Consider the following 17,781-nt stretch of genomic DNA (forward strand, 5'->3'; position numbering starts at 1 on the left):
GTGATTATTCTTTCTCTTCCTTACAGCTAAAGTGACCAAATGTATATGCAGCAGCTGAAAAACTCTTCTAAATACTCAGCCTGAAAATACATTTCTATTAGGCTATAGTGCATTTCTTTTACCACAGACTGGGTGAAGAAAAAAATCCCTAAATTTCAAACTCTGAACTTTCAGTCAGAAATCACTGAGAGGCCATTAAATCTGTCTCATCTGATTTCAGCTGTTGAGGTGCCCTTTCAAGTTACCTTCTCAAAGCAACTGCCCTTTTGAGCTACAATCTTGAAGTCTGGTACACTAACTCTTTATGGATAACCGATGATGAGCAAAAAAATCCTGAATCTGACCTTTCTCTCCAGGGTCATCAAAAGGTAAATCAGTCTACTTATCTACAGATATTACATTAATTTCTCTTAGGAGACAGTCACGGTAGTAACTAGGAGATGCCAAGGTTATCCAAAGTCCTCATTTCAGTTTGCTGGGCTTTATCCAGGACCACTGATGGCCAAGGAAGTGCATGGCTGTAAGATAAGACCAGACACTGCACACTATCCCTGCCCACTGCCCACCTGTAACACTTCACACTTCAACCTGCCACAGCTATTTTATTTCTTATCCTAACAAACACTGAGGAAAAGAACATGGCTTACTTTTTACTTAACTAGCAAGCTACCTACCAGGACAAATTGCAGCCTCTTTCCTGACAATGCCATCAACAGACTCCTTCCCCAAAATAACTTTCCATAATAAGCACATTTATTCAATGTAATGAATGAGTCCAAGCTATAGGACAAATTCTGGTCATGCATGATAAAACTGACTTTACAGGAAGCAAATGGAAAGGCTATCAAAAAAAGGAGGTGAGCTGAAAGACCCCTTCCCTTTGCTTGCACAAGGACACTCAGGACTCAGGGCAATGGCTCCCCAGAAGTAAGAGCAGAAGTTCAGGAGCAATACCAAGACAGTGCGTCACTGCATTTCTCCCTTTTGTTATGGGTGGTTTCACGCAGTGAACACAGTCTGGCTTTCCCAAACAGGGTTCACTCCCTACATTATTTACCAGAATTAAAAATAACAGCCCCAACTTATCCCCACTGCTGTTTTTGTCTTCCAGCGGTGCTACTCCACTGATTGCAGCAGAGTCCTATTAGTGTAAAACTACAGTAGTGTGGTGGGAGATCAGGTCTAATATCTGTATCTGCAGACGGATAACACCGCTTTCATACCTAAGTTTCATTTCTTTGTTTTGCCCCCAAGGCTGAATTACACATTTGTACCTCCTGGTGGCTTGTGCAATTGTGTAAAGGTGCATCTAGCGAGAGAGCTGCCAACTGACAACACATCTGAAGAGGCTTTGCGTGCGCGGGTGCTTCATCAGGCGCAGGGAACACATCGCCTCCCGCAACCGTAAATTGAGCTCATGAAGGCGCAGGAACAGTTGTTCCCGGCATGTTTGAAGAAAGGGAGCTGCACTCTTGAATCACAGCCCTTGTCTGTGTTACAGCCTCGGCAGCTTGCAGCCCTGGCCTCCCACTAGGCCAGGGACAATAAAAGCAAAGAAATAGCTCAGAACCTATTTACCTATTCCTCCAAAGCAAATGTGGAAAACACACCATTACGAACTTACACACATTCCTTCCTAAATGCAAAAGCTTGTTCATACTCCTACTGCTAAAACAAAATAAAATAGAATAGCAATTGGGAGGTTATTTCCAGCTCCCCAGGTGCCAGGATTGGCACCCAAAGTGGAGGGCAGGGGGGACAGAGTGTGCACCACACTCAGCCACCCTGCTCAAGCTTACCCTCCTGGCTAGCTGAAGCAGCAGGAGAATAGAAGAACAGTATCATTTTGCCAGGTGGACTAGAAGCACTGCTAGATCAGCCAGAAAAAACTGTCTGTTTAAGCCTCACACTGATGCACAGTCCAACACAGCTGGTGGGCACACATCTGCATTGGCCAGGGGGCTTGGACGGCAGGTGGGTTTGATTTTTTTAAAGAACAGTGTGTGTTGTTAAAGCTGTTTTGCCATAATGCTACAAAAAAAAAAAAAGCTTAATCAAATGGGAAAATAACATGCCCAAACAATACTGTTGCATCTCACTGCATTTTAGTGTGTTGTTTACATCCTTTCCCTTCCCAAAAGCTGAGCAGTTGCAATAAACAATCTGTGGATTTGTTGTTGGGGTGGGATATTTTTTTTGAAGATTACATAGTCCTGTTTTCATCAACTGTAAGGAGTGAGAGAAAAGAGTGAGGTCAGGGGACTTCTTTTTCTTTCCATCTCAGGATTTCAGAAAAGCCACGCCGAACCAGCCAGCAGTCTCCGGGAAAGTCCTGCTGAAGCTGGCTGCTGCCACAGGTAAACAAGTTTATTCACTTTGAGCTTTAGCGTCTCACTGCCCACCCTGAAGCACTACACCCGCCAGCTGAGGCACTTAAAAGGTCTTTACCTCCCAGGCTTTTCTTCAGATCCCTTTCTGCCCATGCATGGCATAACTCGGCTCTGAGCTCCAGCCAGGCTTAACAGGCAGCAGCGGAAACCCCAGCTCACTTCTGGGATCTCTGTTTCTGGGACAACAGCAGGCTTTAGTATGACTCTTCAAAGCAAAAGGTGCCTGGGAGACAAAGGCCCCTGTTTTTGCCTTTAAAAAATACTGCTCGATCCATAATTCACATGCAAAAATACTGATTCTCACCTATTAATGCAGGCTCTCCAGACATCTGTACTCCTGCTTTATGTAGAGGCAAAAGCATCACGGCATTACAGGGTCCAATTCCCTTAACACACCTGCAGCAACCTCAGCTGTTTCAGCACTCACATTATGACATGAATCACTCCACAAGCCTGCACCTAATTACCAGACTGTCTATTTTGATATATTTTATCTTTTATGTACAATGCCAAAGAAGTTCTTTAAAAATACATTCCAAATATTCTTTCATTAAAAAAAAAAGAAGAAAAAAAAGTTTGTTGTCTAGGACTAAAGTTCTGAAATAGCAGGAGTAAGTGGACCAGATTATTTTAAAAAGAAGGCATGTTAGTAACTACAGAACTGGTTTAAAGAGCTTAATTCTGTCAGTCAGGGTCAAGCATAATCAAATCCTGATTTCTCCATAAGATCTTTTAAATATCCCCAGTAAAGCCAGCACATAACCTTTTTACATTAAGTGCTTTCACAGACCAGCCTGATGTAGTGATCACACAAGAAGCAAAGCAGACAGACACTTGTTTCCAGGAAATATAAAGATATCAAGAAAAGCAGCCTTTTTATTTCTGATTTGAAATAAAAAATTATTACTGAGGGTTCTGCAACTTCCAGGGCAAGATTTAGTGCACACAAGGGAGTTCATTTTGAGAAGGCAAACAGGCAGCAGGTCAACACAGAGTTAACTCAATAAAATAATAATTTCTACTTGGATAAACTGACCTAGTTTTCCCAGACTTCTCCATGAAAACAAAGGATGCAACTTGGACATGAGATGACATCTGAAAGGGAAGCCAAGGGCTGGACAAGGAGACTGAATTCAACACACAGCTGGTCCTTAACTAAATGAGGGTGGTGGTCCCCAGTTGGCAGTAGAAGTGACTACCCAGTAAGGATCATCTGGCATTACAGGTGGCTGCTAACCCCATAGTATCTCGCTGATGACAAATCTTTCATGTCTGTCACCAGTGTGGGATTGGGCCCTGAACTCATTGCACACAGGTTGGGTGCCTGCATCCAGCTAGGATGGTCTTCTCTAAGACTGTGGCAAGTGCAAGATGACAGATGCACTAACAAAAAGGTTTCTATGAGGTCCTCAGGATATTGTTCTAGGGTTACAACCCCCATGGGAAGCACAGGCTAAAACCTCAAGATTTCCAAAAGTAGAAGTTTATTCAGTTCCTAAAAAAGCCAATGAACATCCACCTGCCCGTCCAGCTGCAGAGCTGCCCAGAGCACCAGGCTGCATGGTAGCCAAGTCCCCAGGGCCTGAGATGTACAACATGGAGGACAGACACAGACAAGGCTCCTTCCCGGCCCCCCTTGTAACTCATCCTGAGATTCTGCAAATCTGAACACAATAGACAACTCTTCATTTTGGGATTCAACCCAATGTTATTTTCAGCAAAGCTCTGTTGTGCTGGAACACCTCCAACCAGCTCAAGTTAAACAATTTGCCCAGAGAAAATGTTCAATGAAGGGGAAACATAAAAGTATGCACAGAAAGAGGCCTGAGTCCCCCTCTTTTCTAATCCATCACACAGCATTAGGGATTAAATACTCATTAAAATATATATATAATAAACTGTTAAGACAGGGTATCTAGTGATTCCTCTTAATTGCCTCGTTTTTCCCACACCCTAGTTTCTAGGGAATATTTTTAAATATTCCTCCTCCATTAGTGCAAGGCCCCTTTACCAGAGGGTTACCTCCCTGCCTCACTCACCCAACCAAGAAAGAAGACTCCAAACCCCATGGGTTTATACTGCATACCCTATGAGTGGCAGCTGACAGGTCTGTGCAGTTTATGTATGTTCACACCTTACAATGCCTAAATTCTAGTAGGAATAATGTTCCTAATAAACATGTGAAATAGCTGTAGCTGACTTAGAAAACAACAGGAAAAGTTGCCAAGAAAAGGCTTTGACTCTCTTTTGAGGACAAACAGGATTTAAGCCTTCTTCAGAAATAAAGGAATAAAAAATTTATGCTTATTCTCCTCTGGCCCTGTTTACTTTTCCCTGTGTTATGAGAGAGGTTTGAACATAATAGGGCTTCTTTTTCTTAGTAACAACTATCCTCTTGCTTTTATGTATTGTCTTTTTTATTATTTTCATTCTTTTTCCACTTTTTTTTTTTCTGGATGTTCTTATTTAATAGCAGTGTTCACCTGAAAAGGCGTCCAAAGAAGGGGCAGGGGGAAAAGTATGCACTGAGCTTCTCTTCCAAATTACTGAAAGGGAAAGTCAAACATCTTTCTTGTAAAAAAGTGCTGTCAAAAGGCTCTTATGAACTAACAGTCGCTTGCTCCAGGGATCTGGATCACTTGGGTTTGATCCTGGAGCTACTCTATGGGATAAACAGATGGTGCAGCACAGTACAATGAGGACTACAAGACCAAATACATACTGAGCTCTGCACTTCTTCACCAATCTTCACAAGATTCCTAATTGGAAACACAAGAACTCCCTGCCCAAAAGAGGCAGCCTGGTACTGTCAGAGAGCAACTCAAGCTCCTCTAAACCTAATGCTTCATCTTCCACATCAACAACTTTCCTGTATCAGAAAAAAAAAGCTTCTTGAATGGAATTTCAGATGTACTGCTTTTTTGAGAGTCTTTTCCCAGTTGCATCTCCACTAGAATTAAAACATACCATGCCACAGGTCACCTAGAAGAAGTGCTATGGCAGGAAAAATATGGGAAAGATAGTCCTTGCATGAAGCACAGCTATGGTGCAGTAAGGGATGCTGAACACGTGAGGTGCAGCAGTTCAGTGCATAAGGATATTCACTTACTGCTGATTTGTCCTCTTGGGCTGATGCCTCCTCTACTGGTATCTCCAGCTTACAAAATGGCTAAGACCTGTGCAATGCCACTACCAGCCTTCCTGAGATGTAGAAAAAACTCTCATGTATTGGCCAACATCTTGCACTTAATTTTAAGAACTATAAAAATTAGATCTCAATCTTTGCCACTGGAACATTCTCTAGAAGTGCACATTATATAAAATTACTGCACTTCATAAGAGTATATGTAATTTGTGGATTCTGTGAAACGTAAAACTCCCCATAAACTTCAGGACTTCCTGGCAATTTCCATTTTTTCTCCCTCTCTTCCATTGTATTACTATTTCCATGATGCAAACTGTAATCAGCTTGTTGGGAATTAAGAGCAAGGAGAGATGGGAGGAAGGAAAGGATTTGCATCAGCACGCATTGCACCAGGGCTGAGTGACAGCAGAAAACCTGTTAATGATGGAAACAGAAGGAGACAGAGCAGGTGAAAACAGTGTCCCTGGATTGACCAGTGTGTCAAGGAATGTCCTCTCCTGCTCCTTCAACCGCACAGTGATGTCTTCACCAAAACCACTTGCAAGGTGAATAGAGTTCAGCTCTCTGCCAGGGACCTGGCACCCCTCAGCCATCTGACAAACTGTGTGTGTGTGCCCGCTGCTGAAGGAGTGAGGTGGTCCACAGCATTTCTAAAACACTTTCCTTTATCACCCAGTATCATTCAATTTAGTATCTCTGCGATGTTTTAATCCATTCTCACTGCTAAGTTTTCTTATTTAATTTAAGGTGGTCTTTTTTTCCCCCCAAGCTCTCGAATTTTACAGTAAAGAGTTTTCCAGGTTCACATACATCAAGTTCTGCCTTCAAGAAAATACTGATGGTGGAGCACCAACCTCCTTAACATAGGGAAAAAAAAAGATAAAGTGCAAAATGCACAACACTATCTGCCAGTAATCATTTTCCCCCCAAGTTTAAAGACAGCAAATGTTTAAAAATGTAATGCATTGAAAATGATAAAAATGTAATACGCTTTGTTAGTCTGCTATTTTCAATGGTTTGTAAAGTCCTCCCTCAGAGGATTGGACTTAAATCATTCATTAACTTGAAGCTGATTGCTTTGTCCTGCAGAGGGGGAAGAACATGGATTTCTCAGAGGTAACCCAATTTCCTAACAAAAACAGAAACAACCTGATGAAATTCAGTTATCAAAACAATCTATCATACCCTAAACAGAAGTGTAAATAAATTAAATTACAAAATGAGCTCTTTCACCAAAGTCTAACTTTATGGAGAGTTTTAAAATTAACATTTCACTTGCTTCAAAGTTTGAAAAAAGAAAGAAAGAAAGAAAAGTAGGTCAGCATGTTTCCCCAGCATGTCTTTCTGACTCCATTAAAACTGTCTGTCAGATGACTAACCATGCTTGTAATCCAACTAAAAGCATGTTTGCTTTCTGTTGCATTTTTTGCCAGGGGAAAGGAAGAATTCCACTTAGCTTTAACTCTGAAATTCAGGTAAATGTCTCCAAAGTCAGACAATTTCCTCACATTTACTTACCAAATCTGTTTATATCAACAACAAGCAACTGGTTACAGATGCATGGCACTGAGAAACGATCCCACAGCTCATTAAATGCTGATCAGCCACAGGCACCGCCTGTAGGGCTTTAAGCTACAACTTGTAGAAGTCAGGTTTCAGAGCTGTTGTCTGATTGACAGACTTTTCATGAGACCTAGATTTAAACATTTAAGAGCTTTCAGAAACAGGCAAGCATGCAAACAAGAACTGGAGTAAAATAAGATGGGGCAAAACTGTTTGTGTTCATTTTGGGCTAGAGGACATTAAAAATTCTAACACCTTATGATCTTTCTTTTTCCTTTTATAGAGTTGGCAGCTGAGTGTTATTTAAGTTTGGATAGAAAGGGTGCTATTTCTACTCCTTGTGCACCATCTACTTTAAAAAATCCTTTACACTTTCCACATGAGTGCTGAAGAACTGGAAATTAACTGTTCTGATGTATTTTAAAACGAGCATGTGATACAAAGTCAAACTAAAAACAAATCGAGGCTATTTTTAGAGCACAGTCCTAGGGCCAGCATCCCAGCAGGAGGAGCTGCAACGTGTCAGCCGGCTTATCGCAGGCAGGGCAATGGAAAACTCCCTCTGCTCTAACAATTCATCCAGCAGATGAAAGCAAGCCATGAGAGCCTGACAGCAGCAGAGGGAAATCCATGGCCTCATCTACTTATGGAGAGATCTTCCTAAAGCGTCTTTGAGCGCTTACTGCTTTCTGAGTGCCTGCTTTCCATCTTCCACACCATCAGCACGGGAGCTGCTCTCCGCAGAGAGGCCAGCGAGACCTTTGCTTCTTTGCCTTTTGCAGAGGCACCTATCCCATGCGAGACCATCTCCAGTAAAGTGATCACCAGGAAAACAAAAGTTTGTGGATATAAACCAGCAGGAAGATATACACACTCATATTTGTTTCTTCTGAGGAGAAGGACCAAGTAAGCCTCTCCTTTGATAGAGAGTCCTTCAGGAACATTCGGGTTGCTGCAGTTCAGACTTCCCAGAACTCTTGGGAACAATTTACTGCATTTCTCATGAACCTTGGCTACTGCAGATAACATTTTCAGGTTGGCCTGACAACCAAATAAGCCATGTTTAGCTTCAAGGCCCAGAACACTGGCAATTTGCTCATTCCCAGACTGATATTTATCTCATTGACATTTCTCCATCCTTTGAATTCAACATCCCAAAATAAAAAAATTAGGGGGAAAAAAAAAGAGCATTCAAAGGGAGAAAAAAGATACCAGAGAAACCACAAGGGCCAGTATAGAAAGCACAAGCCACATGGCACAATGGCAATTAGAAAGAGAGATGCAAAGATACCCCGCATCCCCAAACAACAAAATGATCCGAATGAGGAATACAAAGCAGTGAACTGAGTGCATAAAGGAAGAATGGAAGCTCTGAAACAAAGCTTTTGAGGTCATGGGATTGGGGTCTCAGCAGTTATGTCCGCATGACAAAGCAAATGTGGCCTCAGCATCATTCTTAGGAGTGCAAGGACTGGGTAGGGACTGGCTACCTCCAGGTTTCCCATCTGCTCTTACAGCAGCATTGCCTGGCACAGGACAAGGCAGAAAGGATAACCCAGGGTTTTCCTTGCCATGAAAGCAGCTGGGACACTAAACTGAAGAAGAGGCAAAGGCGACCTACAGTGACAACACAAATGCATAGAGCCAGTGACTTTACATGTACAATTTGAAATAATGCTATAAACCAAAGTAGGGGATGAGAAATAACAGAAAAAGGCCAGAAAAAGAACAAGATCTATGTTGAGAAGTGATTTTGTAAGAGATATCTGCCCAAAATGCCTTTTACTGGGAAACTGATTAAGAAGAAAGCATATGATGATTCCTAAAACATCCCAAAAGTATAAAATCAAAAATATGAAAAGTAAGACCTCTGCCAATGCCAACTGCTCTCAAGAAAGACCCCAGTCTCCAGAGAAGGATCTCCTCAGAAGGTGGCACATGGCAGGACTGCCACAGAAACCTGAGCTGCAAGCACCAACAGACACACTATGGGCTCCTTAAAAATAAGGATGGGTTCAGCAAGGACTGAGCAGTTTGCTAGAGCACTGAACAGTAGCAAGCACTTCTCTGGAGTGCCCTGCAGGTCTAGGCAGAAATTAGACTGTGTGTGCATTATGCTTTTCCCAGCCTCTAGTTACCTTAAGTTTCACCTGTAATGAAAAAGAAGTTACTTGTACAAGGACTCTGTGCCACTCAGCTGAATATCTTCCACAGGACAAGACTGAGAGCCATTCAGAAAGTCCTTTTATAAAGCATATCTTTTTTAGAGCATGGTTGCGTATGGCAGTACAAATGATTAGTGTAATAACTTTAGAAGTGTCACAAATTTAATAAAACACCTTGTTAAGCAAAAATGTAAGAAAGACACACATTTACAGTCATCGAGGACTAGGACTGATGGATGCAGACAAAGGCTGCAGAGAGCACACGAGCCCTGGTAACTTCTGCCAGGATCTGTGTTGTCATAGAGACAGCAGAGAGTGTTGAAAAGTTCACAACGGTAGCTATACCTTAGTGAATAAGTCTTAATGTAACTTCCAGCTGAGGACATGTAATCAATCTCTGTATGAGCTTATTGAAGGAATTCCCTTTATGCTTACTCAATCCTCAAGAGCCCAAAATGAGGGAAAATATTTTAAAATACATATTTTACTACTTTTGAAGACAAGCTAAGTTCTTTTCAACTGGGAGAGTAGGGATGGTAGTGGCAGGAAGATAACTGTTTCTTTTGAAAAAGAAATTATGTAAAACATGAAAAACTTGATATTCAATTAAAAAAAATCCCCAAACACTAGCAGCAACCAAAAGAAAAAGCATGGAAACAGTAATTCTAGAGCAGCCTGGCAAGTTTGGCCACAGGCAGCAGTTTCTCCCCCTTTCCCCATACACTTTCTCGGCAAAGGTGGTTGCAGCCATGGCATCTCACTGCTGCTCTGCTCCTGTTGGGTTCAATCACCTCATCCCTTTTTACACTGCAAAACACAGGACTTTCCCTGTTCTCTGTTCCCTCTCCATGCCTTTTTCCTGGCATCTCCCTCTCCAGTGGCATTTGACCCCTGGTTTACCTTCCTCAGGGCAGCAGCACCCCGTGACCTCTCTTGGATCCCTGCTTCGGGCTCTGTCCCACCACTTGGGAGGTATGGGACACTGCAGCCCACAACAAGCAGGGCAGAAACAGTGCCAGGGGTTGTTTATTGGCCGAGGTCTTCAATTCTTTGCTTACACAATTATAAGGCTCCTATGCAAGGAAAGGAGGAAAAAAAAATTGCAGCACTAGTGTGCTGCCGTTTAAAGTTACAGCTATTTGCATAATGACTGAAAGGCAAAGAATAGAAGAAAAAAGAGAACATTAGGACGCCATTCTTACTTTTCCCTAACATTTTAGGATCTAAAGATCAGACTAATTACCAGACAGTCTTGAGCTGAGCAGGGTTCACTAATCACACTCTGCTTGAGGAATTAGGAGAGAATTTACTTAGCCGCATCATGAAACGTGCCAATAAATTGTTCAGCTGGAGAGTTAACATAATAAAAAAAAAATCATTTTTAATGTTATTTTCTTTAGCAGTTTATTAATTGCTGCCTGAAATACTTTTCTGAAATACAACGAGCTGCAAATGAATTCATGGGCTATTAATCTGCTGTACATGGCACTGGAGGGAAAGCTCATTAGGTGAGTTGATGCAATTACTGCTATTACATAACCATCTTCACAGAACATAGAGTAAATTATGGATAATAACATTCAATCTAAGTCGCTGCTTTAAACATTAAAGCTGGCAAGTGAAAGCTATGGAAAATCACGGGTAAAGGCTAAAACACAGAAGAGGCAGACCCCAAAAGGAGAAAGGAAAAGCAGATCTGCTTCTTTGAAGGCAAAAAAACGATGTGAAAAGCAAAAGATGTTTGTTTAACCATGGGAAACAATGCACAACAAGTAGAACCCAGCTCTCTACAAGAGAATTTTAATTGTATGTAGATAATTTTCAGCCACCCAGCATAACAAAGCGCGCTTCATCACTGGCAGAGCACAGGCTGACACTAGAGCACTGTGGGTTTTGTTGCAGGAAGACCCTTCCCCATTAGCTTTGCTGTCATCTTAAAACAATCTTCCCATCAGTGATATTGAAAGTTTGGCATTAACTTTTAAAAGTTCCCAATTTTTCAGCCTGAACAAAAAAAAGATCCAAGATTTCCTATCTGATTAGCAGCTGAAAAAAAATCTCCAAAACAGTCTGTCCTTAAAAAAACAGAATTAAAAATATGTGATCTCTATGGCTTGGGCATAGCTTACCCACTACCTATATTCTCCAATTCTTAATTTAATTGTATTTTCACAGTTTATATCTTTCTACTTTCAAAGCACTTACAATACAAGGTCTCCCAGCCCCAGTGAAAACACATAATTTTCACCTCTCAAGATAGGAAAGACAGAATAATCAGCTTGTACGGTTTAGAGAGAGGAATTAATCCCAGAACAGAATTCAGGGGTTTGTGATTTCTACTCTGATATTTAGCTCCTGCCTCTCGAGAAAGCAAGTTAACAGGCAAGGCAACTACTCTGGAATTTTTGAAAAAGCCCCCAGCCACTGTGTGGTATTTAGGCATCCAGTTAAAAATCTAGCCTGTAGCAAAGAAGAAACAATTCCTAAATCCAGAGCTTCCTGCTGGCTAAAAAGAATAAAACAACCCCAGTTCAGTTCTGACTAACATCTAAATAAAGACTGCATGCATTCTAATTAATTCACTTTAAAATTATATCAGTGAAATCTGCATGAACTTCTCAAATGCAACTACGCAGACTAGCCCTCCACTTAGCCACTCACTGCAGATGGAATCATGCTTCATTAAGGAGACTGAAAAAATTAAACAGAAGTAAAAAATACAAACATGACAGCTCCTTAAGTTGATGTTTCCTGCTTGCCAATTTCAACCAGAATGAAAATAAGTAAATCCATTCACTTTATTGTTCAGTAGCAGAATGTAATCACATGTTCCAAGAAGCATAAACATTTAAATATTATAAGACTCAAGTCTGCGACAAAGAGTAACAGACATTTCTGGACAAGTTAAAAAATCCCCAACAAATACAGAGCACAGAAACCAGATTCCCTCCTCTTCATGATAATTTCCCTGCATTCCCTCCCTTCCTCCTTCCCTCCCTCCCTCCAGAGAGGTTAATTGTAAGCAGATCTGCAAATCTGAACATTGCTTCAGTGCACTGAAGTAATATGGAACAATTCTGTGCCTTTATAAACATAATTTCGCTCTATTAGAGCTCACTGCAGACAAGATTTATGCCAGTATAAAGAGGGCTTCTCTGCATCACACCCTGGTACGTGGGCTGGGCTGTGTCTGAGAGGACCCCAAAAATCATCAGTACAGTGACAGTCCCTGCAGCCTACACAGTTTATGAAAAAGGATGGAAGTTGAAGAGCTGCTGGGCTAAGCTGGGCAGTCGTGGCACAAGTTGTGGCATTTTCTTGCCCCTTATACCCTACAAAAAATCCAGTTTAGGTTCTCTTTATAAGCAAGCTTCACCTTACAAAGTGACTGTTGCAGCATCCTGCTTGAAAGAGTCCATTCTTGTGAGAGTTTTGCCCAGCTTCCTGAGTGCTCCCTTAATTACAGGAGGCAGTTCCATACGCGTGACCCCTCGGCAGCTCCCGAGCACCCAGGGCCCACATCCAGGCAACAGCGAACTGCTGGCTGGCACCTGGGGTCACGCCGAGGATGGGGCTTCAACAGCAGCGTAGAGATCACGTAATAGAAGGGCAAAGGTTAGTTTCCTAAGGCTCTCCATCACATAATGAGCCACTGTAAGCCTTAGTAGCCTTCTCGCTTCAGCAGCAGCAAGAAATTAATCTTGCATGATCACCGTTTGTCTCTACGTGGCGATTAAAAACACCAAACAGACTGGGAGACTATGAAGGACAGAAGTGGTTTGGAGTGGGATCCAGAGCCTCAGCTGCACCTACACTGCCCTAAGCACTCCTACATGAGCTAAGGTGGGACAGCCATATAACAATGCCCAAACCTGATGCGGTGCTGGTGGAGGGACTGGCTCCAGGCTCTGGACCAGGAGCTGCAGCTCAGGTTTCGGGGACAAAGCTCCGGAGTTTCTGAAGGAAGGGTATCTGATTAAAGATGGCAGGGTTTTATTTCAAGCTGTGTTTTGTCCTGTTGTAGGATGATAAGGCAGTCATCACTAAGTTGTTTCCCCTCACACTCTTTGTCTTTCCTATCTGGAGCACAAACTTTTTGCATTGAAAGATGGTCCCTACATAGTGGGATCCAGTTTCAGCAGGTCTTGCAGATATTATCACAAGGCAAATAGCTCCACTCCTGCCCTGGAGGTAGTTATTGACCTCTCTTGATCAGATCTGGGGAGAAAAATGGGGTCGAAGATCGCTTTTCCCCCCTACACAAACAAAACAACGTATAAAGAAATGCAAATTTGGTGCATTCCTTTATCATCTCACTTCATTCTCTGAAACAAGATAAAAGCATACAAGAAATGCTCAGTATCTCTTCTCTTTCAAACACTGTACCCCATTCTTAAACCCTTACTTATCACACTGGCTATGCACCCAGCTCCCATCTCTCCTCTGATGTTTGTGAGGAACACTCATTAAGCTCAAAGGGAGCTGCATATGCAGGTACTTTTGCATGCCCTTTAAAGACAGAACAAATAAACACAGGACTGCAGCTTTTAAGCACAGATTACTCTGTATACTGAAAACCAGCATCTACTCCTCCTTAGCTCCTGGGAACAGACCGTGGGGTTCCTATTTGCAGGTGCCATCATGATAACTTTTCCATTTGGGATTGGTTTGAGCATTGTAGGCTTGTTTCCCTGTGAGATTGCTCTGATACTTTTTTCTGTCCTTTGTTCATGGCTTTCACATTACAAGATAACAGAACTGTAAGAAGACAAAAAAATAAAATGTGAATAAGGCACTGGGGGAAAAAGAAAAACCTCTATCTGGTAAGAAAAAGCTGAATGACAGATGTGCCTTTGTTTACATAAACTTCTAAAGAAATGGAATTAAAACCCAGAGATATGTATGAAAGAAGGTCAGATAAGAAAATAGTTTCTCAAATCTCTTAAGAGATGAAAAGCTCCTGTTTATGAAGGGATAACACAGAATCACTTCAGACTTAGTTCTTAAACCCAGAAGACAAGACACACTGCATTCAAACTGATGACATTTAAAATAATTTCTCTGTTCCCTTGCAAATGCCTTCTACAGAAATGCAGCCAGAGGACATCCCTCACTTCTCTCCAGGATACTCTGTTCCCCCTCCAACCTGTTATCCCCCTTTCAGTGTCTGTAGAATTTTGAGATAAAGGCAACTGCCAAAGGGCAATTTCACTTAGTTCACCCCAGGAAACAGGCAGAGCAAAACCTTAATCCCTGCTGGCAAAGCTCCAGCTACCCTATGGGAAAAAACAATTCTTCATCTAAAAGGCAGTAAGTCCTTATAGTTTATCCAAAGTAACTTTGGTAAACATGCTAGAAATACTGCTGATACTTCCAAAACCTACTCCGATGTGACGTTACAGCATTTAATAAGATTACTATTTCACATCAGCAGTAAAGTCCTTAGGAACTCAAGACCAACAAGCCCTCAGGTGAGAAAAGTGCTTTTTCTTCTCTTCCAAAGTACATCACATTGTTTTTATCAAAGAAAAAAAAAAGCTTTGCGTGCACTTCATGTACAGTGAAATAGCTATCAATAAAATCCTCCTCATTCAATCTTCTATCTTTGCATTTAGCCTACCTTCTCCTTTACTCCCAGCGTAGTCTCTACTCCAACAATCTATACCTAAGTACAGATAAGTGCACTTCAGGCACACAAGAAAACTAGAAAACCCAACACAGACACTGAATTAATGGAAATCCAAAGACCTCCCTCAGTAGATTGAAACTTTCCAATAACCATAACTTCACATTTCCATGAAAGAAGCTGGAAACACAGCACAATGGTCCAAAGGATGTATCTGGCTCTTTCCCCACTTCTCAACACTCTTTCTCTGAGAGGAAAGAGAGGGTGGGAGAGAGAAATGGGATACAGTGAGGAGGGACAAATGTAACTTTAGGACCTCTATCTCCTGACCAAGTACAGAGAAGGGAACTAATGGGATGCCCCACACAATTCAAAGATGTAAAATGCTGAAGATGAGAACCGATTTAAATGACAGTTCAGACATAAATGCTTCATCATCGTCAATTTTTCTTTTCCTGTGATTTTAAACTCTCTCCAAGAAACTCTTGTGGGTGAGTTAAAGTTAAGAACTGTTTGGGCAATTTTCCCTCCTCTCTTATGCACACACTGCAAATTTCTGTAGTGGTTATTACTGGAATTGACCTACTCACACCAGGGACATCCCTGATAGAGGTAAAAACCCTCAACAATCAAACAGATCACTACACCAGAGACTTTTTTTGCTACTGCAATCAATCAAATCAAAAATCAGAAAGTTTTAGAAGCATTACCCCATGGGATCTGAAAAAGGCCTTTTTAGCTATATTTTCAGTCTTGATGGGGATATCAATAAACTGGAAAAAGAAAATATCACATATTTCTATATAAACATTTTAAAATGCTAATTTAAAGGGCAAACCAGAGATTTCTAGAAAATAAGGGAGAGGAAAATCCTTTGGGGTTTTGGTGTGCTTTGCACAGTCAGATTTATTGGCTTTGCATGTTTAGAGAAGAGCATTTGCCAGCTCGTTTCACCTTTCAGAGAGGGTCCAGGCAGTAAGAACACACAACTTTTAGGCTGCAGTGTTAAGGACTCAGAAGTCTGTAAATACAGGTCTAAAGTTCTGTACCAAATTCATACTCATTTCCCTCCATATGAATGCAGACACTGGCTTCAATCACATAACTGCAAAATAATTTTTTCCCCTTAGGACTGCCACATATATGTAGGTTATGACAAACAATAACTTTTTTTTGAGACAACTTACATTCTTTGGACATTCCCACTTCAAAGCACTTCTGTAGTCTGCAGTACTGGCAGCGATTTCTGGTAACTTTATTGATAACACAGTTTTTATCTCTGTGACATGTGTAAACCATGTTCTTCTGGATACTCCTGCGGAAAAAGCCCTGGATACAAGAAAAAAAAAAAGAAAACAAATAAGCTTCTGAGCTTTCCATAAACCATAGAGGCAGGCACAAATGTTGCTTTAAAATAACTAAACTAATTCAAAGTTATGGCTGGAGTATGGCATCTTTAAAGACTCAGTCTTACTATAATTTAGTACTGTTTGTTGCAACATAAGACTCATCTCCTAAATAAAAACTAATTATCTAATGCAACCTAAGGCCAAGATAAACAAAGCTAGAACTAGTAAGAGCACTCAGGAAATGAAGTCCTAGATTTTACAAAAAAGCTCAACTAAAAATTGTTTGAGCTTATGAATGCAAGTAATGAGTTGGGTAAACAACATCCTTCCTAACAGATCTTCACTTGGAAGTCAGACACTCATCCAATAACAAACAGACTCACTCAGCCTGGAGGTCCCATCTATTTTTGTTACTGCAGAGACTCTCTAGTTTGAAGGCTGCACCTCAAAAGAGAAATAATTTGAAACCCAGGTCTCTTAACTGCTGAAACTCCTACAGCAATTAAAGAGGCTTCTGCAGGTGGAAGAGTTCCAGTATCAGGTTATTGAGTTGTGAGCTTGTAAAAGTTGCCAATTACAGCACTTTTCTTCTTACTCAGATACAGCTGTGAAAATAATCAAGTAATTACAATGATCTTGAACAGAAATTAAAGAAACCTAGAGGTCTGGTTTGTACTTAAGGAACACCATTTGACTGAACTCCTCCTTCAACAAGTAAAAAAGAGAAAAATAGCCATAAATGGTAAGGTTAGGCACAGAAAAAAGGCAAAACCCCAGTCAATTTCACTAAACCCCAAGCTTTAGATAATATCATATAATAATGAAGAAAAGAAAAAGAGGATTACTTTAAGCATTTTAGAGCTCAACCCACAGATATTCAGGAAAAGTATTTCTGCAACAGACATTTGGAAATTTGACAGCACTATTTAACCTTCTCACTCAGATTTTGAAAATGGTTTCAGCAAGCACCAGGGTCAAATTTCAGTCAACATCACAACATTACAGAAGAATAGTTAGCAATGGTAATATTTGTTGGAGGGCTTGAGAGGTTAAAACTCTTCAACCAGCCACATGTTTACACCCTACAGGGAAGCTGTAAACTTGATGCCACAGACGATAGCTCTGTGCCCACAATGCATTTATCTAAAGATGCAATCACGGTAAGCTATAAAACTGGCTCTCCTCGAAGCGCTCACCGAGATACGTGTGCAGTTCAAAAGACAAAACTCCCATCGTTCAGAGCTGACTGAGAGACTTTCTGGCTATATGATCAGGGAGTGGTAGGGCAGGCAGTAAGGGCTGGTCATAAATTCCTTGCACAACCAATGTGCTATAGATGCTAATGTTATGAAAATACCTCAGATTCACTCAGAACTGAAAAATGACTCCTTAATCACGTAACCCCTGGCAAATGTTTTCTGCAGCTCTTGCACAGGCAAGCCTCATCCTGAGGTTAGCTCCTCTGATTTAGGAGATATTTATTACTACCATTGAAGTGGGAAATAAAAACTCTCCACATCTTTTCCTTAAGCTGCTGGACCAA

The 17,781-nt window shown here is 41.3% G+C and overlaps 1 protein-coding gene and 1 long non-coding RNA gene across 14 annotated transcripts in view; one reads left to right on the plus strand and one right to left on the minus strand.

The window, feature by feature from the left end:
* Positions 1-17,781, minus strand: part of RARB (retinoic acid receptor beta) — a 320,444-nt gene that overhangs the window by 29,463 nt on the left and 273,200 nt on the right. For 10 of the 13 annotated variants that reach the window (XM_068206791.1, XM_068206747.1, XM_068206803.1 and 7 more), the window contains one exon: positions 16,077-16,218. In XM_068206791.1, the coding sequence (XP_068062892.1) occupies positions 16,077-16,218 (142 nt within the window). Of the gene's footprint in view, positions 1-16,076; positions 16,219-16,363; positions 16,596-16,621; positions 16,829-17,781 lie in introns of those variants that run through there. The other 3 variants (XM_068206837.1, XM_068206828.1, XM_068206846.1) reach the window with 3 other exon arrangements.
* Positions 9,598-13,224, plus strand: LOC137483631 (uncharacterized). The gene is made up of 3 exons (XR_011004574.1): positions 9,598-10,000; positions 10,664-10,771; positions 12,730-13,224. It is a non-coding gene; the product is annotated as an uncharacterized lncRNA (long non-coding RNA).

Source organism: Anomalospiza imberbis, chromosome 1, assembly GCF_031753505.1.
Source record: "Anomalospiza imberbis isolate Cuckoo-Finch-1a 21T00152 chromosome 1, ASM3175350v1, whole genome shotgun sequence".
Lineage (NCBI taxonomy): Eukaryota > Metazoa > Chordata > Aves > Passeriformes > Viduidae > Anomalospiza > Anomalospiza imberbis.